The sequence below is a fragment of the Pristiophorus japonicus genome, chromosome 2 (genome assembly GCF_044704955.1).
Source record: "Pristiophorus japonicus isolate sPriJap1 chromosome 2, sPriJap1.hap1, whole genome shotgun sequence".
Classification (NCBI taxonomy): domain Eukaryota; kingdom Metazoa; phylum Chordata; class Chondrichthyes; family Pristiophoridae; genus Pristiophorus; species Pristiophorus japonicus.
The window spans coordinates 216,203,908-216,231,140 of record NC_091978.1 but is presented as its reverse complement, the minus strand read 5'-3'; the positions used below and the strand labels follow the sequence as shown (position 1 = coordinate 216,231,140).

At 45.1% G+C, this 27,233-nt stretch overlaps 1 protein-coding gene across 1 annotated transcript in view; it reads right to left on the bottom strand.

Annotated features, from left to right (window-relative positions):
* Positions 1-27,233, bottom strand: part of rab28 (RAB28, member RAS oncogene family) — a 337,454-nt gene that overhangs the window by 12,636 nt on the left and 297,585 nt on the right. The window contains exon 7 of the mRNA XM_070861390.1: positions 9,783-9,899. Within this exon, the coding sequence (XP_070717491.1) occupies positions 9,783-9,899 (117 nt within the window). The remainder of the gene's footprint in view (positions 1-9,782; positions 9,900-27,233) is intronic.

The window sequence follows — 27,233 nt, the reverse complement described above, 5'->3', positions numbered from 1 at the left end:
TCAGCATGGATTTGTGAAAGGGAAATCATGCTTGACAAATCTTCTGGAATTTTTTGAGGATGTTTCCAGTAGAGTGGACAAGGGGGAACCAGTTGATGTGGTATATTTGGACTTTCAGAAGGCTTTCGACAAGGTCCCACACAAGAGATTAATGTGCAAAGTTAAAGCACATGGGATTGGGGGTAGTGTGCTGACATGGATTGAGAACTGGTTGTCAGACAGGAAGCAAAGAGTAGGAGTAAATGGGGACTTTTCAGAATGGCAGGCAGTGACTAGTGGGGTACCGCAAGGTTCTGTGCTGGGGCCCCAGCTGTTTACACTGTACATTAATGATTTAGACGAGGGGATTAAATGTAGTATCTCCAAATTTGCGGATGACACTAAGTTGGGTAGCAGTGTGAGCTGCAAGGAGGATTCTATGAGGCTGCAGAGCGACTTGGATAGGTTAGGTGAGTGGGCAAATGCATGGCAGATGAAGTATAATGTGGATAAATGTGAGGTTATCCACTTTGGTGGTAAAAACAGAGAGACAGACTATTATCTGAATGGTGACAGATTAGGAAAAGGAGAGGTGCAAAGAGACCTGGGTGTCATGGTACATCAGTCATTGAAGGTTGGCATGTAGGTACAGCAGGCGGTTAAGAAAGCAAATGGCATGTTGGCCTTCATAGCGAGGGGATTTGAGTACAAGGGCAGGGAGGTGTTGCTACAATTATACAGGGCCTTGGTGAGGCCACAGCTGGAGTATTGTGTACAGTTTTGGTCTCCTAACCTGAGGAAGGACATTCTTGCTATTGAGGGAGTGCAGCGAAGGTTCACCAGACTGATTCCCGGGATGGCGGGACTGACCTATCAAGAAAGACTGGATCAACTGGGCTTGTATTCACTGGAGTTCAGAAGAATGAGAGGGGACCTCATAGAAATGTTTAAAATTCTGACGGGGTTAGACAGGTTAGATGCAGGAAGAATGTTCCCAATGTTGGGGAAGTCCAGAACCAGGGGACACAGTCTAAGGATAAGGGGGAAGCCATTTAGGACCGAGATGAGGAGGAATTTCTTCACCCAGAGAGTGGTGAACCTGTGGAATTCTCTACCACAGAAAGTTGTTGAGGCCAATTCACTAAATATATTCAAAAAAGAGTTAGATGAAGTCCTTACTACTAGGGGAATCAAGGGGTATGGTGAGAAAGCAGGAATGGGGTACTGAAGTTGCATGTTCAGCCATGAACTCATTGAATGGCGGTGCAGGCTAGAAGGGCCGAATGGCCTACTCCTGCACCTATTTTCTATGTTTCTATGAATGGTGGTGCATGCTTGAAGGGCTGAATAGCCTACTCCTGCACCTATTTTCTATGTATCTATTTTCTATGTCCCACCTGTGACAGGGACTGTGGTTCTCGTATTGGACTGTTCAGCCATGTAAGGACTCATTTTAAGAGTGGAGACAAGACTTCCTCGATTCAAAGGGACTGCCTATGATGATGACTTATTCATTCATAGGAGACTCTCCACTCAATTATGTTGCAAATGTTCTGTTTAATTCCTTTAATTGCTCAAAAAGCTTTTGGTGACCATTTCAAAGCTGAAAAACACTTAAATAAATATACAGGGTATGCTGTAATTTTAGGATATTTTAAGGCAGTTAAACATTGGAAAAGACACTGGAAATATGGGAGCTGTTTAAAAATACTTCATTCAAAATAGCACTGTAAAACAGCATGATGTATTGAGGGAGACCTGTACTCAAAAATAAGAGAGATTTGTTTTCCAAAAAACGTGCAGACATAACATAAACTAGTCTTACTATCCGTATTTCATTTGTTGCGAAGAAAAGTCACTTTTTTTCTCATTCAGAAAATTAAATACAAAATGAAACATGTAAAAGCTGCTGTTTTCTACATGGCCTTCAGCTTGCAATGCATATCAAATTGTTATGGTGTATGATAAACAGAAATTCCTTTCACCAGGTACAAATCCCTTTTATTGAAGTGCCACATCAGTTGTTTATATCCTTGTATCCTCTATCCTGATTGCTGCTGTGGTGCTTGAATAGGAACATTTAAAGGGACGACACTGCTATAAAGTGCCCTGCAAAACCAAGAAGGTACAATTAAGTCACTGCATCTAGCACTAGTGGGATTGCCAACTCTGGTTGGATATATTCCTGGAGGTTTGACCACATGATTTTTGCCTGCAGTTAGCATTTACCCTATAAAAGTTGGGTTCCCTGTAGTTGAGTTCTTTGTACCCACAGAACCATAGCCAATAAGAGTTAATGTCCTCAAGAGCGGAAAAAGGAAGAGAATAGGATTTAAAAAAAAAGAAATATGAATTTGAGCCCTCAGGTCCTATATAAGAACAGAATGAAACAGCTATCTTTTTAAAAATTGTATATCTGTGGCATTTTTCAGGCAGGATTCCAGGGCTACTGATTATTTCTTTGCAAAAATTAGTTATGCAGCAACTGTTAAACAGAGATCGCCCCTTCCTTTAACGCCTGTTACCACCAGAAATATTCCGGCTGCGCAGCGGCGTGGAATGGCTGCCGATTTTGTGTCGAATGGCCACCATTTTGAAAATTACCCTCCTGCGGTATCCCGGCAGTGACCAGCTCCCCCCACTACGGCTCCTCTGCTGCTGATCCATCCTAAGTGCGTCATCAGACCGCGCACCGCCAATATGCCCCCCCCCCCCCCCCCGAACGCGAAATTCCGCACTGAAAATCTTACCCCCGCCACTCAGTGCCACCGACAGCTTTGTGCTTGCAGTGCTTGTAAAATGGCAGTGCGGCTGCCATTAAATTGTGGACCTATGCCGCGTCCGCCATCTTATTTTTTTTGTCGGCCGACTGTCGTGTCAGGTGGACAATTATGCCCCGGGTTCGGCCGGGCCACCAACAGGCAGCCTGGCACACCGTGTTGGGTGCCAGGTCGCTGGCCCAGCCGAAACCCTCCCTGGTGACCCAGTGGACCTAACTTAAAGAATCGCAGAGCACGCAGCGGTTCTCCCCTTTAAGTGAAGGGAAGAGACATGGTGACACGCCAGCGAGGTGACATCATCAGCGCCACGCTGATGAGTGACAGCGGCGGTCACTCCGCCCGCCCCTCTACTTACCGAACTTCTGCTCACCGCCGAATTTTCGCCCCCATTATGACCGACTTCTGGGCTGCTTGAAAAAAAAGCCAAACAGTGGAATTTCGCGCAAGAGGCCACCACATCTACCGCTGCAGTAGAAACAGTCGAAACACGGTAGGTGCGCCACGTTTTCGGCGGGAGGGGGAATTTCGGCCCCAGGATTTCTTTTTAAGCTAATTCTATTTTTTGTGTTAAATATTCCTGCTACTTCGGTCACTGTCAATATACTAATAAAAGTATCTTGATGCTTTGATGACCCTGACATTTTGTTTCTTGTTGCTGATCATTTTGGGTTTGTATTTGGGTAGCTTGGTGAAGGCATTTGGATCCCAATAGCTTTAAAGCTGGGAGATCCCACTTGAGGGCTGTGCAATCCTGGTCCTGCTCCAGTTCAAGCTGGGTGAACTCCAGGTTGAGGTTGGGTCCCAAAACTGATCACACCTCAGCCATGATGCCAGCCGTCTCTCACCAAATCTTGCAGCAGCCCACTTCTTGCTGCTGCTGCCATCTTTGTCCCATTCTTAAAATACCATGGAGCGTATTATTGGGCGGGGTGTAAAACAGGCAGCTGATATGATCCTGTCAGTTTACCAATGGAAGAGTTAGGTTAAATTTATCCCCATGTGATAGCTTAGGACCTAGAGAGAAAGAGACCGAGCCCTTCGAGCTGAAATTACTTCCTTTCTCTCTCCTAGTGGCAACAAATCCTACTGCTCAGATCGTGTTTGGGATGGCGTGAAAAGAAAGTGACAAGCAAGAAAAAAATCTCCACCCACTGCTGCTCGGAGTGCTTGGACAATGGAGCAGTAGTACATGGAATCAAACTTAAACTTTTTCAACAAAAAACATTTCAAATTAGCACACGACCTACAACTCCTTTGAGAGAGCATGTCCATGCACGAATCTGAATAAAAGTTACAACCACAAAAAGTAACTTAAAAAAAAATTTGGAGCTCGGATTGCAATTACAACTCTAAGCTTTGGTTACGCCATGGGGGGCAGGGAGGGGTGTGCGCATGTATGTGCGTGTGTGTGCGGTGTGTGTATGTCAACTTGAAATTAACTAGAGAAAACAAAAATGTTACTGACAACATTAAATAAAGAAAAGACTGAGAAATTAATACTGTATTAAATATCAGTTGTTTTGTTTGATTAATTAAAACAATTGCAAATGTGTGTATGTGAGAGTGAACTATACGACCATTAAATGTATTTACTGTTTCAGTTTTGCAAACTGTAATTTTTTTTATAATGAACTATGATTTTTGTCAGTGATTTTCTTCCTTATATAAGTTTGCTAATGTCAAATTGAATTCTGCATTAAAATAAGATGTCTCTTTGCTTTGGGACCATATGAGAATTAGGTCATTTTAAAGCATGTGAATGATTACACATTACATGAATAGTTATGCAATACGTAGCTTTTGATACTTAGAACGAACCAATCCCAAAATAGTTGTGATCATAGTCCCGCCCCGTGACCTATTTTCAGGTTACCACCCCCAAGAGCGCAAGTAGAGTGCAAAATATCGCGCTCCACTTGCTTAGTGGGGCGCGAACAGGGCGGAAGGGATAGAGAGAGGCGCAGCGCTACACGGTGGGACACGTAGCACGGCCACATAGACAGGGCCCTCCCCTTCATTAAGAAGCCAACCCTGGAACATCAGGAACGGGGTTCCATGGCAGTAGCCCGGCACATAAGCGGAGTACCGGGCTGCAAGATCACGGCATGGACCCCGCGTTTGAGACGGAAGAAGGCCATGACCAGTAATGCGGCCGTTTTTTTTCAATTCCCACCTCCCCTTTAATTTTCACCCCGCGAGCAGCCTAGAGCCCGGTACGTGCCCCCTGAACCTGTTGCAGGCATCGGCCGGCACAGCTTCAGGGGTTGCTAACAAATTTTCGCTCCAGGGCAAAAACGGGTCGTTGCACACGGTGATGATGTCGTCATCGCTTGCGCAGGGCGCAACAAGTTGGAGCGGGACGCTACTGGTTACCGCCGCCGCTAAACTCCCGTGTAATTTTGTGGGAGTCGGTAACGACGCTGCGCCCGGGCACCAACTTGCTTGTGCCAGGCGCACTAACGGGAGGCACAAGCACCCCGAATTTCTCTCCCATGCCTCTATTTATGAAGTCCAGGATCCCGTATGCTTTTTTAACCACTTTCGCAAGCTACCATGCCACCTTCAACAATTTGTGCACTTATACTCCCAGGTCTCTCTGTTCCTGGACTCCCTTTCGAATTGTACACTTTAGAAACATAGAAACATAGAAAGTTACAGTGCAGAAGGAGGCTATTTCAGCCTATTGTGTCCACACCAGGTGACAAAGAGCCACACGGCCCTCGTTCAGCAGCCTTGAAGATTACATATAAACCTATGAACAATGAACAATGGCGGAAAGGTAAATAGCATCCGGCCCAACCAGTCTGCCCCACACACCTGCCCCACCCCATTTATCACACCACCCGGAGCCATGCGATCTCTTGGGAGAAGCAAAAAAACAGATAAAAATCCAGGCCAGTTGGGGAAAAAAATCTGGGAAAATTCCTCTCCGACCCATCCAGGTGATCGAAGCTAGTCCAGAAGATCATTCTGGTCGTATTAGATTCCATGATGTACTTACCATTGTGCCTGCGCCAGCCAACAAGAGGTTATCCAGTCTAATCCCACTCACCAGCTCTAAGTCCGTAACCCGGCAGATTACAGCACTTCAAGTGCACATCCAAGCACCTTTTAAATGTGGTGAGGGTTTCTGCCTCCACCACCCTTCCAGGCAGTGAATTCCAGACCCCCACAACCATTTGCATGAAGAAGCTTCCCCTCAAATCCCCTCCAAACCCTCCACCAACCACATTAAAACTATGCCCCTCATAATTGACCCCTTCACCAAGTGAAATAGGCCCTTGCTATCCACCATATCCAGGCCCCTCAAAATTTTATACACCTCAATGAGGTCTCCCCTCAGCCTCCTCTGTTCCAAGGAGAACAAATCCAACCTATCCAATCTGTCCTCATAGCTAAGATTCTCCATTCCATGCAGCATTCTCATAAATCTCCTGTGCACCCTCTCCAGTGCAATCACGACCTTCCTATAATATGGCGACCAGAACTGCACGCAATATTCCAGCTGTGACCTAACCAGTGTATTATACAATTTAAACATTACCTCCCTGCTCATGTGCTCAATGCCTCGGCCAATAAAGGCAAACATTCTGTATGCCTTCTTAACCACCTCATCCACATGGCCTGCTATTTTCAGGGATCTATGGACAAGCACTCCAAGGTCCCTTTGTTCATCTATACTCCTAAATGGCCTACCGTTTAATGTGTATACCCTTTCCTTATTAGACCTCCCCAAGTGCATTACCTTACACTTCTCCGAATTAAATTTCATTTGCCACTGATCCGCCCACCTGACCAATAGATTGATATCCTCCTGCAGTCCATGACTTTCCTCTTCATTATCAACCACACAGCTAATGTTCGTGTCAGCTGCAAACTTTTTAGTCATACCCCCATATTCAAATCTAGATCATTGATGTATACCACAAAAAGCAAGGGACCCAGTACTGAGCCCTGCGGAACCCCACTGGAAACATCCTTCCATTTACAAAAACATCCATCAACCATTACCTTTGCTTCCTATCTCTAAACCAATTTTGGATCCAACTTACCACTTTGCCTTGGATTTCATGGGCTTTTACCTTCGTGACCAGTCTACCATGTTGGACCTTATCAAAAGCTTTGCTAAAGTCCATATACACTACATCGTACGCACTATCCTCATCGACCATCCTGGTTACCTCCTCGAAAAATTCAATCTGGTTGGTCAAACACGATCTTCCCTTAATAATTCTATGCTGATTGTCCCTGATTAATCCTTGCCTTTCTCAATGTAGATTGATCCTGCCCTTCAGGATTTTTTCGAATAATTTTTCCACTACTGAGGTTAGGCTGACAGGCCTGTAATTACTCGGCTTATCCCTTTCTCCCTTTTTAAACAAGGGTACCACATTAGCAGTCCTCTAGTCCTCCTGCCTGAATCCAAAGAGGACTGGAAAGTGATGGTCAAAACCTCTGCTATTTCCTCTCTTGCTTCGCTCAACAGCCTGGGATGCATTTCATCCGGGCCTAGGGACTTATCCATTTTCAAAGCTGCCAAACCCTCCTCAATACCTCCTCTCTCATTATGTCTATTTTGTCCAAAATTTCACACTCCTCCTCAACAGCAGTATCTACATTGCCCTTTCCTTTGTGAAATAAAGCACAAAATATTCATTAAGAAGCATACCCACATCTTCCACCTCCACACACAGATTACTCTCATGGTCTCTAATAGGCCCTACCCTTTCTTTAGTTATCTTCTTGCTCTTATTATATTTATAGAACATCTTTGGGTTTTTCTTGATTTTACTTGTCAAGAATTTTTTATGCTCTCTCTTAGCATTCCTAATATCCTTCTTAATTTCACCTCTGAACATCCTATATTTCTCCAGAGATTCTACAGTAGTTAGCCGTCGGTATATGACATAAGCGTCCCTTTTTTTCTTTAACCTCCCATGTAAGTCCCGAGACATCCAGAGGGGCTCTCGAATTGTTATTCCCAACCTTTTTCTTTAAGGGCACATATTTGGCCTGAGCCCTCTGGATCTCCTCCTTGAATGCCTCCCACTGTTCTGACACTGATTTACCTTCAAGTAGCTGTTCCCAGTCCACTGCGGCCAAATCACTTCTCAACTTAACAAAGTTAGCTTTTCCCCAATTTGGGACTTTTATTCCTGGCCTATCCTTGTCTTTATCCATAACTACCTTGAATCTGACTGAATTATGATCACTGGCACCCAAATGCTCTCCCATTAGTTTATATTGCCTCTCCTTGTTCTTCCTACCAAAATGTATCATTTTGCGTTAAACTTCATCTGTCATATATCCGCCCATTCCACTAGCCTGTCTATCTCTTCTTGGAGTCTATCACTATCCTCCTCGCTGTTCACTATATTTCCAAGTTTTGTCTCAACAGCAAATTTTGAAATTGTGCCCTGTACACCCAAGTTTAGGTCATTAAAATATATCAAGAAAAGCAGCAGTCCTAGTATCGACCCCTAGGGGGAACACCACTGTTTACCTTCCTCCAGTCCGAAAAACAACCGTTCACCACTACTCTGTTTCCTGTCACTTAGCCAATTTTGTATCCATGCTGCCACTGTTCCTTTTATTTCACGGGCTTCAACTTTGTTGGGAAACCTATTACGTGGCACTTTATCAAACGTCTTTTGGAAGTCCACGTACACCACATCAACCGCATTGCCCTCATTAATCCTCTCTGTTACCTCATCAAAAAACTGAATCAGGTTAGTTAAACACGATTTGCCTTTAACAAATCCGTGCTGGCTTTCCTTAATTAATCCATACTTGTCCAAGTGACTGTTAATTTTGTCCTGGATTATCGTTTCTAAAAGCTTCCCCACTACCGAGGTAAAACTGACTGGCCTGTAATTGTTGGATTTATCCTTACACGCTTTTTTGAACAAGGGTGCAACATTTGCACTTCTCCAGTCCATTGGCACCAGCCCCGTAACCAAGGAGGATTAGAAGATTATAGCCAGCAGCTCCGCAATTTCCTCCTTTACTTCCTTCAGCATCCTCGGTACCTTAAGTACAGCCAGCCTTTCTAGTACCTCCTCTTTATCAATTTTATCCCATCCAGTATCTCAACTACCTCCTCTTTCACTATGACGTTGGCAGCATATTCTTCCTCGGTAAAGACTGATGCAAAGTACTCATTTAGTACCTCAGCCATGCCCTCTGCCTCCATGTGTAGGTCTCCATTTTGGTCTTTAATCAGCCACACCCCTCCTCTTGCTACCCATTTACTATTTATATGCCTAAATGCCTAAACGAAGTTCAAGAAATTTGTGTTGATATATTCGAATTTGCAGCGGCACTGCCTAAATCGGAAACTGGTGTTAAATCGGAGGATTATAGAGGGCAAAATGCAGCAGAGCTTGTACTCGGGGCAAACATGGCGAATACCCCGCGGTTGAGAGTAACTGTACAGAGCAGGACCTAATGGAATAAGCAGGGACACTACAAGAAGGAACAAAGCAATTTGGAAAAGAAATTCATAGGTGCATACTATGAATGCCGAAGTGTAAACTCTAGTTCCTATGATTCTTTTCCTGGGTTGCTCCCAGCAGAGTACATGGGGTGAATCTTTGATTTCAGGAGACTCCAGGACAATCCAGGAGAGCACTAGAAATTTGTTGAATTTAATAAATTCCAAGACGAAAGTACAACCACTACATTGAGAAGTCTGTGTAATTGTACAAATCATTTCCTATAAATTTAAGAGAACAGCAGCGATGGGTTTCCAAGCAAGTTATTCCAAGTAATTCTATTTTCTCTAAACTTTCCACTGAGATTTTAACACTTTTAAAAAGTCATCAAGCAGGCCAAAGGTAAAGTACCCACTTTGTTGCTCCAGAAGCCTCAACAATAGCACTGTCATAAAATTGTCATTTTTTTTGTTATTCAATGACTGCAATGATACTGCACATGGAAATTTGATGCTGAAGTAGTCACTCAGTTGCCGCACGGTTTATCAAGCTTTCATTGATCTAGTTGGGAGAGATCTGTGCGACTCACATACTGTAGGGCAATCAGTCGCTGGCTTCCTCGGCCCACGGACACCCATTCCACTGCAGCAGGAGAGATCTCCGAGGCACACCAGCAAGCCCCTCGGTCATGGCTAGGTGCGGGAGGCTGAAGGGGGAGTGATGTTTGCACCGAAGATAGTCCCAGTAGATAATGTGAGGGATTGCGGACATGAAAACAAGGAAAATATGGTAAATCTCTTAAACACCTCCATATGAATCCAGCTTCATTGACAACCCCGAACATTTTGGGAGGAAAAATAACTTGCTCTGTTTTTAAAATTGGTTCTTGACTCTGTTTACAGAAGCCTGTGTTGATAGAATATTTTGTCTCCATCAGTCGTTTTGTGTGTGTGTGTGTGTGTATCAGAGATTGCGCAGAGCTGTAATATCTCATCTCCATGGACATGATTTGACAAAGTGTTAGATCAGCAGAAAGCAGAGAACAAAATTGTATTTCAAATAAACTCAGGATGTCCTAAAGCGCTTCACAGCTAATGCAGTACTTTTGCAGTGTAACCACTCAGCCCGGGATGGGGCGGCAAGCATCGGGACACGCTGGGAGGGCGAGGAGCTGCTGCGCATGTGCGCAGACTCCACTGCACACGCGCACAGCTGCCGGCACTGTTTTCGGCGCAGGGATGTAGCTCCGCCCCCCCACTCAAACAGAAACGCCGCGCCAGGACCAGGGAGACACAGAAGAGCTGCCAGAATACGCAGTAAGTTTTTTGGTGCCGTTTTGAGCGCACAAAGTCGGCGCATCTTGTGTTAGTGCACTGGAAAAAGGGGTTGGGGAAACTTGGGCCCAATGAGTGTAGTAACATTTTTTAATCTGCACAAACAGGGATGAAGAGTAGCTCATAAGCCATTTGTAAGGGACCATTTCATTGATTGTTTCAAATTCAACTGTCCAACCAGTGAAGTCTTAAAGTCCACACATAGATTGATCACATTTTGACAAAGTGCCAAATGATCAAAATTATGTTTGACTTTCAAAAAAAACCAATAAAACTAATCGTGGCTGAAATAAACTGACAGTTCCCACTGTGTTGAAACTCCTGGTTTCAGGCCACAATAAGAAGCTAACTGTAGACTGACAGTGACCAGCTTATTTCATGGATCTTTGCATTCTTTTTACAGGCGTTTCACAAGAAAAATCTCAGACTGCTGTTAAACATCAAGGGGGTCAATTTCCTCAGAGCTACTCTCACTGTGTTGCAGTAACAATAGAAACCACGCAGGAAAGGGGCTTCCACCGAACTTCCACTGAAATCACCCTCTCCCCCGCCCATGGAAACAAAGTTTTGTAATTTGCAAGCATTTTTACATAGGGCATAAATGGGTTACGAAAAAATAATGGATAGGTATGTAAAAACTATGGCACTGAAATTGAGGTCTCCCTGACGGCGTACTCTCAGAGTATGCCATCACAATCCATTTGAAAGGCCCCGCTACTTCCGGGTTTCCCACATGTACGAAATCCAAAACTTGCAATCATCCGAACCGCATTGAAAATCAGTACCGCTGGCGCAGAGTTGGGCTATTTGCCCAACAACTGCCCGACAATTGCCCACGAAACTCTTACGGCTCTTACGAAACTGGTAAAAATAAGCAATGAGCCTGCTTTCATCAGCAAAAGGGTATCTATAAGCCGGAAATTAAACACCTAAAAATCAAAAATGATGCACATACATTTTAAATTAGTTTATGCAAATATTGGCCTGGATTAAGATGTTTAAAATTATTTATCAAAAAATTTAATTTTTTTGAGGTTGGTGCAATGAAGGGACTGTTAAATAAAATGTAAATTTAGTACATTTATATTTATTAAAGTTGTGTAAATTGTATAATTATTTGGGGATTCCATTGCATATCATTAGAGGATTCCCTTTGTAAATGATTGTAATGGAATCCTCCTTTGTGATTGGAGGACCGGGCCCATATGATCCCAGGGACGCTTCCGAACCACCTGTGTCCCTGGGATGCATGGGCCTTTATGCTGGCGTCCACCTGGAGGTTTGAGACCGGAACTTTCTACAGCCTGATGCCTGGAGGTAGGTTCGGATTTGTTTCCCAGGTCAGAAGTGTAATCCGGAGGTACGCCTCTGACTGCAATTTCTACCCCCCCGCATGATTTTTAATAGACTTGTACTCATTTCATTTACAGCTGATTTATACTAAATTGTATAGAAATAAAAAGTACATGCTAATTTTTTTTTACTTAACTGAACCTATAAAAAGAAAAATTAAGAAATTATTTTGATTGCTAGTGTTTCATGGGGGAACAAATTTTAGTGTCCAACAAAACTACTTGCATCAGCAGACACATATGATGTAAATCTTGTCAAAACACTTCAGATTCACTTACAAATTAAGCCATTGCAACATAAATGATGCATGGCTTGTCCCTCCCAGATCCCAACATTAGTCTGTGGAGAGCAGATTGCAAATTTATTCCATCATCATCATCAGCATAGGCAGTCCCTCAGAATCAAGAAAGACTTGCTTCCATTCCTAAAGTGAGTTCTCTGGTGGCTAAACAGTCCGATACGAGAGCCACAGACCCTGTCACAGGTGGGACAGACATTCGTCGAGGGAAGAGGTAGGTGGGGCTGGTTTGCCGTGCGCTCCTTCCGCTGTCTGCGCTTGACCTCTTCACGCTCTTTGCGTTGAGACTCGAAGAACTCAACGCCCTCCCGGATGCACTTTCTTCACCTCGGGCGGTCTTTGGCTAGTGTCTCCCAGGTGTCAGTGGTGATGTCGCACTTTACCAGGGAGGCTTTGAGGGTGTCCTTGTAATGCTTCCGCTGCCCACCTTTGGCTTGTTTACAATGAAGGAGCTCCGCATAAAGCATTTGTTTAGGGAGTCTCGTATCTGGCATGAGAACTATGTGGCCTGCCCAGCGAAGCTGATCGAGTGTGGTCAGTGCTTTTATACTGGGGATGTTAGCCTGGACGAGGACGCTGATGTTGGTGCGTCTGTCCTCCCAGGGGATTTGCAGGATCTTGCGGTGATATCCCCAGCCTCCATCCTAATAATGTAACACTGAACCAATCAGATCCCAATATGGACACACAAGGCAACCATTTTACTTTCTACTTCAAAATTCTAATTTGTGCACTTCTATTTTTATTTCTCTTTCCATGGTCAGGTACAAAGCTGCTCAGCCTAACCCAAATCTGCTTTCCTCTCCCCTTGAATCTCTCTGAATGCAGTCACACAGCGAGGCCCTACATTGCTCACTCTATTGTTTGACGCAACCTCTTTGCCCTGCATAACGCAACCCTAATTCACCCTCTCTGTCCTGGCCTGCCCAACTTTGTATCTTTCCCCAATCTGAAAAGCCACCTTCGCAGCAGCCAATCCTAAATGGTGTATATATGGTGACCTTTAATCTATTCCCAGTCCACAATTTCTAGTTTGAAAACTGCCTCTTGCAGTACCACAGAAGATTCCTATATATTTTCTCATTTGTTTTCGGGGCATTGGCAATGCTGGCAATGCTTGATTTACTGTGCATCACTTGTTGCTATGATTTGTACAACTGAGTGGATTATTTGGTCACTTCAGACGTCATTAAGGATCAACCATGTAGTGTAGGCTGGAGTTGCACGTAGGCCATATTGGGTTCAGTTAGGTTCACTAATGTTTGTAGTGTGTGTATGTCTATATATGCATGTATATGTATATATACACACTAAGGACATTAGTGAATATATACATATACAGATTTAGTGACAGCTGAGGAGGCTGTAAATCAATCTGCAAAGGATTTCAAATCACTTAAAATTCTAATTTTTAAAAATTAATTTCTCTGAAGTAGCTTTTTGCTTCTGCCCTACTACCAATTTTGTGCTATAGCCAAGACATTTATAGTGTAAATTGATTGTACAGCTAAGACTTGGATTTTGCAATAGTAATGACATTGAAACTGTCAGCATTTGCAGCCATTACTCCTCTGAAAGTAACAGCAACTTCTGGAGTCAGTGCATGCGCAGAAAAATGCAGAAATCCAGAAGTTGCTGTCAGTGATTCTATGCTTCTCCATAGATTGTGCTGTGGATCTCACCGGAGTCTACAATCAATTTAAATTACGCTGAAATGTAGTTCCTCATGAAAACTTTCCCTATTACGTTGGAATATCGCTGTTAAAAAAAACCAAAAAGTTAAGTCTTGTTGAAAGAGGTTTAGCTCTTTTAACGGCGCATTGATTGTTGAACAACCGTTCTGGCCGTGAAAAATTAATTTTATATTTGTGCAATGTCACATTTTTCCATTTATATGATAACAATTACATGATTTTTTATATTTTTTTCATAGTTTATGATATTTCAGCTTTTATCTTAATCCTATGTGTATGTTCCAATCTTTATTTCGCTCTCTGTAAAATTTATAAAAAGTAAATTATAATCTATGTATTACTTCCTGGTTTGCTGTCTGTGAGAATTATCCAAAGTGATTGGCTGCTTAGTCTGCTTGATGACATCACTATTGCTGGATGCTGGAAATTGGCTTTATTTGGCACCAGGTTCAAACTAACGTCAGGAGAGGTGAAATTCATGCCACAGAGATTGCTAGATCTTTGTGGACAGCTTCTTTCGAGGTCAGCGCTATCACTTTGCTGCTGACCACAAATTTTGGGTCATAATGTCAAAAATTTGTACCCCAACACTGCTGCTGGCTAAACCCAGCGGTGCTAAGTGCACATCACCATTGTCTCACCTCAAGTGTAAGAGCAACAGCTGAAAGAATGCTACAAAAACAGAGCAACTGGTTTCAGCACAAGCCTCAACTTACTGATACAAGTTGAGACACCCCTGAGCCAGCAGACGCAACCAATAAGTAGGTTTCAGTTTTCCCAAACAGTATACGCTCTGGTTTTATCTAAAATTTGGACTACTACTGCATACATTCAGGCATTGCTATCAGCAGAGTAATGTTTAGAGTCTTAAAGGAAACCAAAGCTGACCGTTTTGGTACAGTTTTGGTCTCCTAATCTGAGGAAGGACGTTCTTGCTATTAAGGGTGTGCAGCAAAGGTTCACCAGACTGATTCCCGGGTGGCAGGACTGACATATGAAGAAAGACTGGATCGACTAGTTTTATATTCACTGGAATTTAGAAGAATGAGAGGGGATCTCATATAAACATATAAAATTCTGATGGGATTGGACAGGTTAGATGCAGGAAGAATGTTCCCAATGTTGGGGGAGTCCAGAACCAGGGGTCACAGTCTGAGGATAAGGGGTAAGCCATTTAGGACCGAGATGAGGAGAAACTTCTTCACTCAGAGAATTGTGAACCTGTGGAATTCTTTACCACAGAAAGTTGTTGAGGCCAGTTCGTTAGATATATTCAAAAGGGAGTTAGATGTGGCCCTTACAGCTAAAGGGATCAAGGGGTATGGAGAGAAAGCAGGAATGGGGGACTAAAGTTGCATGATCAGCCATGATCATATTGAATGGTGGTGCAGGCTCGAAGGGCCGAATGGCCTACTGCTGCACCTATTTTCTATGTTTCTATGTTTCGATGACCCAGAGTGTGTGAGCAAAACTGAGCTTCTTTATAGCATACCTCATTCATTCCAACACCTGCACAAGTCTGATATACAATTACTTTAATAGATTTTGTACAAACTGTCATGTAGCCTACATGGCTACTGTTTGTACTATCACAAGTTGTGCCACAGAGGGCACAGCAGTGGGAGACTTGTAGGTTACTTGTACAGGTGTGCCTGGCCTAGTATAAAAGGCAGGCTACCAAGTGTGATTCTCACTCTAGAGCTATCAATAAAGGACTAAGGTCACTCCAGTTCAAGTACAACACATTGCCTCGTGGAGTCATTCTCAGTGCATCTAAAGACATACCAATTGGCGACAAGATTATGGACTTTCACGCAAAAATGGCTACCCTTGGTTCGTTACAGCAGTTTACTGATGGTGATGATTGGGATGCCTTTGTGGAGAGGCTCGACCATTTCTTGACAACAAACGACCTGGCAGGCGATGATCCGGCCACACTGGCTGGCAAGTGCAGAGCTATCCTGCTAACCAGTTGTGGGCCCACCGTCTATGGCACCAGCGAAGACAATGACCAAGACGTATGAGGAGCTCGTAACACTGATCCATGAGCAACTCAAGCCCAAGGAGAGCATCCTCACAGCCAGACACCGGTTCTACACCCACCGACGGCCTGAAGGCCAGGAAATCGCAAAATACGCCACAGACCTGAGGAGGCTGGCGGCACCGTGTGATTTCGGCGACCACCTCAATGAAGCGCTGCGGGACATTTTTGTCATTGGAATCGGCCATGAGGGCCTTCTTCATAAGCTACTGTCGGCGGATACCACAGTCACACTGCAGAAGGCCATCTCTGTGAGCCAGGCATTCATGACCTCGACCTGCGGCTCTAGGCAGATTACTTATCCTCAGGACTCAAACCCGGCAGGTACTGTGCACAGAGTGGCGCCTTTTAGAGGCTGGACTGTAGAGCGCGAACCCTCTCAGGGAAGAGAGAACAGGCCCCAAGTACCTTAACTCAGAGTCCGCCGAGGGGAGCTAATCGAGTAGCTCCATGCTGGCGTTGTGGAGGGATTCACAGGGCTCACCTGTGCCGGTTTAAAGACTATGTATGCAAGGGCTGCAACACAAAGGGCCACCTCCAGCGAATGTGTAAGAGAAATATGACTCACTGTGTCGATGAAAAGTCTGCAGATGGCCATGAATCCAGCGCGGATAAGAAACGATAGGCAGAGAGGCAGCTCAGCCCCACGACGAGGTATATAACGTGTTTACCTGCACCACCGAGGGTTCCCCGTTGAGGATGGAAGTCGAAATAGATGGCCTTACAGTCTTCATGGAAGTGGACACAGGGGCAAGCCAGTCAGTAATGAATCAAGAAGCCTTTGAGAGGCAACAATCAAGCTGAACGACCCAAGTTGGTCCCGGTTCAGGCAAAGCTGCGCACCTACACCGATGAACTTATTCCAGTCATTGGTAGTGCGGATGTAAAGGTACTCCATGATGGCGCGGTGCACAAGCAACCTCTGTGGATTGTTGCAGGTGAGGTGACCAACGCTACTCGGAAGAAGGTGGATGGAGAAGATCCATTGGAAGTGGGAAGACTTCACCCCTCCAGCAATCGACGTTCCCTGCGCTTAGACAAAGCAAGCCCTCACCTGAGGTTGGCCCCGGCACCAGAGAGCAGACCAGCACAGCACCGGAGGCACAGATTGCCCAACACGACTGCGTGGAGATGATCCAGCTGGAACGACCCGAGCACACTTTCCACGCTCCAGTGGCAGGACTCTGGAGAAAGAAAATCGGATCCAGAGGCGGCTTCCCAGCCTCGGAGGCAGAACCCGGGGAGAAGAGGATAACTGAAGTCGACATCGTGGATGGAAGAAAGATGCCGCCTGAACCACGAGGTGATGCGCTGAAGGAAAAGCGACGACGGCCAGACCACGAGGTGCAGCGCTGATGGAGCAATATGTGGCACCAAACGGAGAAGAGGATTGGGGTAAAGAAATCAAGGCTCTCTTAAAGGAGGCCTGCAACCCACCACAATTAAAGGGACAGTTCCACACACTCAAGCAATGTAATAGCAATTGTGAGTTAAAGATAAAATGTGTAACTGACGATCAGCGTTGTGTACATGCAATAAGCAAGGAAAAGTCGCGCAATTGCGATCATGTAAAATGTGTAACTGATTATCAGAATTGTGTACATGCAACTAGCAAGGAAAAGTCATGCGATCGCGATCGGAGCTATGGGGTATTCATAATGAGTAATAAAAAAGTGTGCGATGTAGGATTTCAACTGCAGACAGCCAATGCAGTGGGCAACACTCATCGGGAGCACACAGGTCCAGCGAGCTACCCAATGCTGTAGCCTGCATCCCTGGGACCAGAGTTATGCACCATGGAGTGTGCCCACAAGCAGCCAATATACATGAGCGGCAGAGCAAGCAATCTCAGGAGGGCAACGGCATTGGTATCGCTACCCTGCCCCTGATTGGCTCCACCTCTCAGGCACCCGATGGCACCAACCGCCACGAGCCTGAAAGAGCGAACTGTGCAAAGGCGCAGCCCCCAGACCCCATCGCCACCAAGGCCATACTCGGAAACGAAGAGTCACCCACTACAGTCCTCCCAAAGGGGATCGGGACCAGCCAGGATCCCAAACCAAACAACGCCCAGGCCAGCAAGTCAGCAGTTCCCTGTGCACTGCTAGACGACAGCTCCTCAGGGAGCAGCAGCAACCCAGGGCGCAAAGAAAGGACAGGGAGGTCACAGGCATCTGTGAACCTCCCCGACGCTAGGAACCACAGCAACAGCCCCAAGAGCAGGCAACTTGAGCCAATTGGGTTCCCACTGCCAGCCCTGGGCACCGCGCTGCCACCAGACTGCCAGGACACCATTCAGCAGTTCTGGAACTAGTTTGTCCTCTCGCAGCGGTCACCGCATCGATAATGTATCTCACCAGTCTATCGTACTTGTCTCACACTTGAACCACAAATGTAATGCAAACTTATTTTTCTGAATTTGAATGTATATGAAGAGAAAACGATTAGTGAAGACAAATGTAGGTCCCTTCCAGTCAAAATCGGGTGAATTTATAATGGGGAACAAAGAAATGACAAACCAACTGAACAAATACTTTGATTCTGTCTTCACTAAAGAAGACACAAATAACCTTCCGGAAATACTAGGGGACCGAGGGTCTAGCGAGAAGAAGGAAATGAAGGAAATCCTTATTAGTCAGGAAATTGTGTTGGGGAAATTGATGGGATTGAAGGCCGATAAATCCCCAGGGCCTGATAGTCTGCATCCCAGAGTACTTAAGGAAGTGGCCACAGAAATAGTGGATGCATTGGTGGTCATTTTCCAACATTCTATAGACTCTGGATCAGTTCCTCTGGATTGGAGAGTAGCAAATGTAACACCACTTTTTAAAAAGGAGGGAGAGAGAAAACAGGGAATTATAGACTGGTTAGCCTGACATCGGTAGTGGGGAAAATGTTGGAATCAATTATTAAAGATGTAATAGCAATGCATTTGGAAAGCAGTGACAGGATTGGTCCAAGTCAGCATGGATTTATGAAAGGGAAATCATGCTTTACAAATCTTCTAGAATTTTTTGAGGATGTAACTAGTAGAGTGGACAAGGGAGAACCAGTGGATGTGGCATATTTGGACTTTTAAAAGGCTTTTGACAAGGTCCCACACACGAGATTGGTGTGCAAAATTAAAGCACATGGTATTGGGGGTAATGTATTGATGTGGATAGAGAACTGGTTGGCAGACAGGAAGCAAAGAGTAGGAATAAACGGGTCCTTTTCAGAATGGCAGGCAGTGACTAGTGGGGTACCGCTGGTCTGTGCTGGGCCCCAGCTATTTACAATATACATTAATGACTTGGACGAAGGAATTAAGTGCAATATCTCCAAGTTTGCAGATGACACTAAGCTGTGAGCTGTGAGGAGGATGCTAAGAGGGTGCAGAATGACTTGGACAGGTTAGGTGAGAGGGCAAATGCATGGCAAATGCAGTATAATGTCGATAAATGTGAGGTTATCCACTTTGGTGGCAAAAATAGGGAGGCAGAATATTCGCTGAATGGTGACAGATTAGGAAAACGGGAGGTGAAACGAGACCTGGGTGTCATGGTACATCAGTCATTGAAAGTTGGCATGCAGGTACAGCAGGCGGTGAAGAAGGCAAATGGTATGTTGGCCTTCATAGCAAGAGGATTTGAGTATAGGAGCAGGGAGGTCTTACTGCAGGTGTACAGCGCCTTGGTGAGGCCACACCTTGAATATTGTGTACAGTTTTAGTCTCTTAATCTGATGAAGGGCATTCTTGCTATTGAGGGAGTGCAGCGAAGGTTCACCAGACTGATTCCCGGGATGGCAGGACTGACATATGAAGAAAGACTGGATCGATTAGGCTTATATTCACTGGAATTTAGAAGAATTAGAGAGGATCTCATAGAAACATATAAAATTCTGATGGGATTGGACAGGTTAGATGCAGGAAGAATGTTCCCGATGTTGGGGGAATCCAGAACCAGGGGTCACAGTCTAAGGGTAAGGGGTGAGCCATTTAGGACCGAGATGAGGAGAAACTTCTTCACTCAGAGAATTGTGAACCTGTGGAATTCTCTACCAGAGAAAGTTGTTGAGGCCAGTTCGTTAGATATATTCAAAAGGGAGTTAGATGTGGTCCTTACGGCTTAAGGGATCAAGGGATATGGAGAGAAAGCAGGAATGGGGTACTAAAGTTGCAAAAATGATCAGCCATGATCATATTGAATGGTGGTGCAGGCTCAAAGGGCCGAATGGCCTACCCCTGCACCTATTTTCTATGTTTCTATGTTTCTATAATGCAAAAGGAGACAAGTTAGTCTCCAATGGTTCCATCTTTTCAGTGCTCCATAAATTTGTTCACATGCATGTCGTGGTGGTCACAGGTGTAACACTTTGTTAGTACTCGACCCAAGTTATGTTTTTCTTCATATAAATATCAGCTAGCAGTGGTATAAATAATATGAAATCAAAAAATAAAATAGCTTTAAGAGTGGTCAGGGATGAGTTCAGTACCATAAAAGGCATAAATTGCACCTGATTAGCTAATGAGTGCTCTTCTAAGGTTGATCACCTTCACCTCATCTTATTTAACAATGTGGAGTCTAGATTAACTGAAGCTTCACTGCTGATGTTATCTCAATAAAGGTCACTAACTCCCATGTAAGGCTTATAAACTGAAGAGTTTTCAGCAGCCTTATCTAATCTCAAAGCTCCATCCAGCAATCCATGAAACCCACTCCAAGTAACTGCCACAAAATACTTGTTTATTGCAAGATCTAACCACACAGAACTTGCTGGTTAACAATAAAGGTTAAACATCAGCCTTTTGGCTTTTATTAATAATATATTAATGTTATCACATATATTAATAACGACACAACCTTGCTTGACCCCAGTCTGCATTTGTATTGGGTCTGTGGTGGATCCGTTGGAAAGGATCACGACTTGCATGTCATCGTGAAGCAGGCGGAGGATGAAGACAAATTTTCAAGGACAGCCGAATTTGAGGACACTCCACAATCCCTCTCGGTTGACAGAGTCGAAGGCCTTTGTGAGATCAAAGAAGGCCGTGTAAAGAGGTTGGTGCTGTTACCTGCATTTTTCTTGGATTTGTCACGCGGTGAAAATCATATTCTAGTATGCCTCTAAGTGGGCAGAATCCATATTGCGACTCTGGGAGGAGCTCTTCAGCCACTGGGAGGAGACGACTGAGGAGGATTCTTGCGCTAATTCTCCATGTGGCAGACAGCAGGGAAATTCCTCTGTAATTACCACAATCGATCCTGTCACCTTTATTGAAAATGGTCACGACTATGGCGTCTCTGAGATACCCCGTCATGCTCTCCTCCTTCCAGATAAGAGTGATGAGGTCATGGATTCGCTCCAAGAGTACTTCTCCGCCATGCTTTAGTACTTCGGCGGGGATTCCATCTGCTCCTGAGACCTTGTTGTTCTTCAGTTGTCAGATGGCCTTTTCAACCTCATGCCGGGCTGGTGTTGTGCCGAGGTGGTGGCGGGTAGCATGCTGTGGGATGAAGTCGAGGACACTCACGTCAAAGACAGTGACTTGGTTAAGGAAATCTTCGAAGTGCTCCTTCCAGCGGGCACTGATTGCCTCTCTGTCCCTGATGAGTATCTCTCAATTCTTAGCCCTCAGTGGGGTAGGACCTTGAGTGTTTCGGCCATAGGTGGTCTTGACTGTGGTAAAAAAGCCACGCACGTCACGGTTGTCGGCTAGTTGCTGGATCTCCTGCGCTCTTTCCACCCACCATCTGTTCTTTAGGTCATGAGTTTTTTGTAGGACTTCGGCCTTCAGTTGCCTGTAGATCTATTTTCTTTCTCTCGAGCTATGATGTTCTTTCTAATTCAAGAATGCCTTGCATTTAGGGTTTATTAGCTCCTGGATTTCCTGGTCATTCTCATCGAACCAATCTTGATGTTTTCTGGTCGAATAACCAAGAGTCTCTTCACAGGTGCTGATTATGGTTGATTTGAGAGCCAACCAGACACTATGGGTACTCTGCGGCTCCAGTTTATTGGGAGTAGTCAGACTGGCTGTGAGGCATTGGCTGAATAGAGCTTTTTTTGCAAGGTCTTTGAGTGCTTCAGCTTTGAGTTTTTTTCAGCAGTGCTTCTGTTGCTGCCGGTATTTCGAGGCAACAGAGCGGATTAGGCAGTGGTTAGTCCAGCAGTCATCAGCTCCTGTCGTGGTGTGGATGATACGGACGTCCTTGCGGTCCTTTGCTCGGACGATGACATAGTTTAGCAGATGCCAGTGCCAAGAGCGAGGGTGTTGCCATGAGGCCTTGTACTTGTCTTTCTAATAAAACAAAGTGTTGTTTATGATAAGACTGTGTTCGAAGCATTTCGCCAGGAGGAGGATACCTTCGGAGTTCGCTTTCCTTACCCCTTCCTTGCCAATTACGCCTCTCCATAGGTCTGTGTTTTTTCTGACTCTGGCATTAAATCAGCTTGTTGCCCGTTGGAACTCGGGACAGGGATAGTTCAAGGCAGGTTTAGAATTCCTCTTTGGTCTCATCTGTAGCTTCCAGGGTTGGGGCGTACACACTGATGACCGTAGCGTACTGGTTCCGGGTTAGGCTGAGTCGGAGGGACATGGGGAGTTCATTTATCCCGCAAGGGGAATCTTGAAGACGCCAGACTAGCACATTTTTCATGGCGAAGCCGACCCCATGGAGACGGCATTCTTCTTCTGGTTTGCCTTTCCAGATGAAGGTGTATCCACCACTTTGTTCTCTTAGCTGGCCTTCTCCTGCCCGCCGTGTCTCGCTCAGGGCGGTGATGTCAATGTCGAAGCGTCAGAGTTCTTGGGTAATGATAGCAGTGCGACGTTCAGGTCTGTCGCTGTTGGGGTTGTCCATAACTTCAAAGGAGCATACCACTTCAAGATACAGCGGATGCTAGAGAGCGATTGGATTGGATGTCAACAAAATCCAGGTTGCTGATCGGAGCGTAGGCAGGTACAGCAGCAGCGGCGAGGTTGGGGTGCAGAGCAGCGCGTGATTGTGGAGCGACGTGATCGGGCCCAGGAAAGGCGTGCATTCGGGGCCCAGAAGACGCAAGGGCTCAGGGGTAGCACGGGCCAGCCCACACTACAATATGTGTGCGCACTAGGTCCGTGCAGCAGAGCTGGTCTCCAGTCGTCTCGGTTAATCCTTGCTACTGGACCAAGACCTAGCTCTGTTAAGCCCGTGTGGTGGCTGGTGTGCAACAGCCACCACATGTTAAAAATATCCACACACAGGCATCTTCCACTCTTCAAGATGTAATTCTGGACCTGGAATATTAGGTCCTTCATTGAAACGCCTATGAACTCATCCCTTTTTGGCGTGAAAACAAGTCATCCTCGATACGAGGGACCGCCTATGATGATGATCTCTGTGAGAATCTTGATCTTCCAGGTCTCGAACTTCATTTTAGTGGGCGGAAGATGTCTGTAGGTGAATTCTTTTAGCGTGGGGTAAACAGCTACCACACGAACTTGACAGAGCAAGGTCTTGGTCCAATGGCAAGGGGACCCAAGACGATTGGAGACCAGGCACTGCTGCATGGTTCTAGCGCGCACACACACACACACACACACACACACACACACACACACACACACACATTCCCACTGACCCCTTCCATCCTCCCTCAGGTCCTCTCTCCCTGGTTTTCAGGTACTGCGGTGTAGGTGAGCACATTAATCTTGGAGCAGCTTGTGGGTTTGTCCATAAAATACTGCCACTGTTCTCTGGGCAGCCCAACTCCAGCTTGCTGCTCTCCATTCGCAAGCTCAACTACACTTTTCCGTTCCCTCTCCAGCCACTCTCTCTTTGGCCGCTGGATCCTTGCTAATGGCTGTGCGTATTCTGTCCTCTTATCCCTTCCTCAATGCTGGTCACGTGTCCCGACCTCTCTGCTGGCCACGTGTCCGGACCTCGATGCTGGTCCCGTGTCCCGACCTCGATGCTGGTCCCGTGTCCCGACCTCGATGTTGGCCTAGGGTCCCGATCTCTCTGCTGACCTCAGGTCCCGAACTCTCTGCTGGTCCCATGTCCCGATCTCTCTACTGGTCCCATGTCCCGATCTCACTGCTGGCCCCGAGTCCCAATCTCTCTGCTGGTCCCATGTCCCGATCTCACTGCTGGCCCCGAGTCCCGATCTCTCTGCTGGCCCCGAGTCCCAATATCTCTGCTAGCCCTGTTTCCGACCTCGATGCTGGCCCCGTGTCCCAATTTCTCTGCTGGCCCCGAGTCCCGACCTCGATGCTGGCCCCGTGTCCCAATTTCTCTGCTGGCCCCGAGTCCCGATCTCTCTGCTGGCCCCGTGTCCCGACCTCGATGCTGGCCCCTTGTCCCGATTTCTCTGCTGGCCCCTTGTCTGACCTCGATGCTGGCCCCGTGTCCCGATGTCCCGATCTCTCTGCTGGCCCCATGTCCCAATCTTGATGCTGGCCTCAAGTCCCGACCTCGATGCTGGCTATGACATGCAAGGCGTTGAGGTATCCCTTCTTCGACTGCTTCCCCTTGATTGCCACCTCACCTGATGAGAGCTGCTGTACTGCTGCTCTATTGTTTATTTCTCCAAGATATCTGAGCTGGAAGGAAGGCGGCCACAAGGCACCTTGTGGGCACAGGACCTTTTGTATTGGAGGATGCTGCCGGTTCTCATCGGCAGCCGATTCTTGCTGGTCCTCCGATCCTCACCACCCACCGATTCTCACCGCCTGCGGCCCCCAGTCCTACACTTTCCTACGCCATATTTGATCATTAATGCTGACAAAGCGCCTACGTCCAAAACATTAACCCAGCTTTGCCCTTTTCAAATGCTGATTGACCTCATGTGCAATCATAGCATTTTCAGTTCCATTTTATACTTTGGTCAGACACTGTAGGGTAGATTTTCAAGATCCTTGCCTAAGGGTACAGCCATTTCCCTGGTTGCAAAGATTTAGCTGAATCTCTGCCATATTTACATTTCCCTGGGATTTTCAGGGTTTTTCTGAGGTGGCAGAGCTGTACCCAAGCACATTACAGCTATGATAATGAGGCAGCATGGGTGCTCTCAGCCTTCTCCATTACTTTCCTGGGACAGGCTAGTTCAGAATCCAGTGCAGGAGCATCCAGTGAAACATGGCTTAATAGCTTACCCCTCAACCGCTAGATGGTCCACAGGGCCACAAAACAGGCAGATAGTTAGCAAATGTTTAGTTTATCCATCCCCTTCAAGTATGTTTTCCAGCAATCGGAGCTGGTCTTGGAGGGCCAACACACAGCTGAAAGGCCTGTAGCTGTACGAAAATGTCCTACTCTTCTGCCAGTGCTAGGCCCTACAATATGGCGGACCTGCACCATTAATGCTGATGGACCATGTTATTAGCCGAGAACAGGAAATCCCAGTGCTCCTGAACCTGGAAAGGAACAGCACATTTTGGGAAGGCTTGCTATTGTAGATCCTATTTACTTGCCGTCATTCTGTCAAATTTCATACGACTCTAGTTGTTTTTCACTTACTTATGGATGGAACTCCAGTTTCATCTCTTGATCACACTCTAGCTAACTGATAAAATGTAACCATCTGTCCTGCACACAAACGTGAAATAGTGACAAAAGTGTCCACACCCACACCCAACATGATGCCCAACCAAAAGCTGATGCTATTTTTACTACTAGTGTGTGAATGATTTTAGATTCAAGATATAACTTCTTTTTTTATAGATTACATACAATGAAACATCGTTATTATAGGATGGTAGAGCTTTGTTGAGGAGAAATCATGGAGCAAGTATAATTGACTTTTTTCTAATAAAGAGGTTAAGATATTAAATTTCAATTTAATATCATAAGTCATAGCTCTTTAAACAGAGCGAAATATTAAAATAACATGGCCCCGAAATTCTTCATCTCAGCAAGTTTATATTTGCAGATATTGTCATTGAGGTAAAAATATGCAGTTATTTTTAATCAAGCTGTTATGATTTCATTTGGGATACTAACTTAGACTAATCATAATGCTGCTGCAATTAAAATTTTAAAATGCAGTTACAATTTTGAACACATTTCTAATTGGTTAAAAACTTTTATTTTGCAAAATGGACTGCGAAGTGCTCAGTAGAGAGTAATTGAGAGTTTATATCTGTCAAATGAAATAATGATGCAACATGCTGGTGCTCCAAAGCATTGGGGAAGGAACTGAGCAACATAACATTTAAGCAGAAGATAAATGCTCCTTTAAAGGATGGGCAACAAATAAATATATAGGCGAATGATCCGAGGTAGTTCACATGCACCTCTTACCAGCTGGCTCAAGGCCAACACTGACAGAGGGCTGGGAGCAGATTGTCTGCCCACCCACTTAGCTGGGATATACTGTACAACAGGAGAAGATGGTGAGGGGTGGGTGGGGGAGGGACAAATTAAATATGACAGAATAGGGGAAAAATTGTCATTCAATAAAAGTTATGAGCACAAAAATGCATTACCACTGATAAGTAACAAAAATTTCAGTGAAAAGGTAATGGTTAATTGAAATGAAACAGCTAGATACTTCATCATCGAAAAGTAAGGTGCTGAATCTGCCATTTCATTCTAGTACTCCTCTTTCTGGATGACAATACACTATACCACCCCCACACCTTCCAGAGCCAACATGTCTCCACCAACACAATTTCAAAAAAAGACTAATGGATTCTTAGGAAGCTCGGGAACCTTATCACTAAAGTCCCAAACTTTCTGGATAACATATCTATTTGGGAGTAATTGATTGTCACTGCAGTACATACCTAAAATCAACATCTTGTCAAAGTACTACACTAGAATTTTCCTGCTGTCTACTGGAATTACATTTTAATTTAAAAAATAAATTAATAAGGGATAGTCTTAATTTATTTTTCTTTAGTATGGACTCCTTCAGTCTTTTGTAAGAGAGGAATACACATTGCTAATTTACACAACATCCTTCTTTTGAGCGACTAAATATTAGTGTTATTTTTTATTTTACAACTGAAGACTCCCTTTTTTAAACACTATGGCATAATTATCAAACAGCCTTTCCAAGCACACTTAATAAAACACCATCGCAAGTTTTTTTAAATCCTCCTTTCTCCCCTCCTCTCCAGAGGGTGGTAGTTAATACCAGGTATGGCTCTTGATACAGATCTCTATATCTTGCCCAAACAGCTATTCCTCATGGGCATGTCAGGAAATTGTGTGTCAACAGGCTTTTTTAAAGTGGGAGGACATCACAATCAAGCTGTATCCTGACCTACCAAACAGATCTGAGCATTTGCATCAGAAGTTAATCAATAATGAATAGGAGCAAAAATCATGATCATTTTTTCCTTACCGAGCAC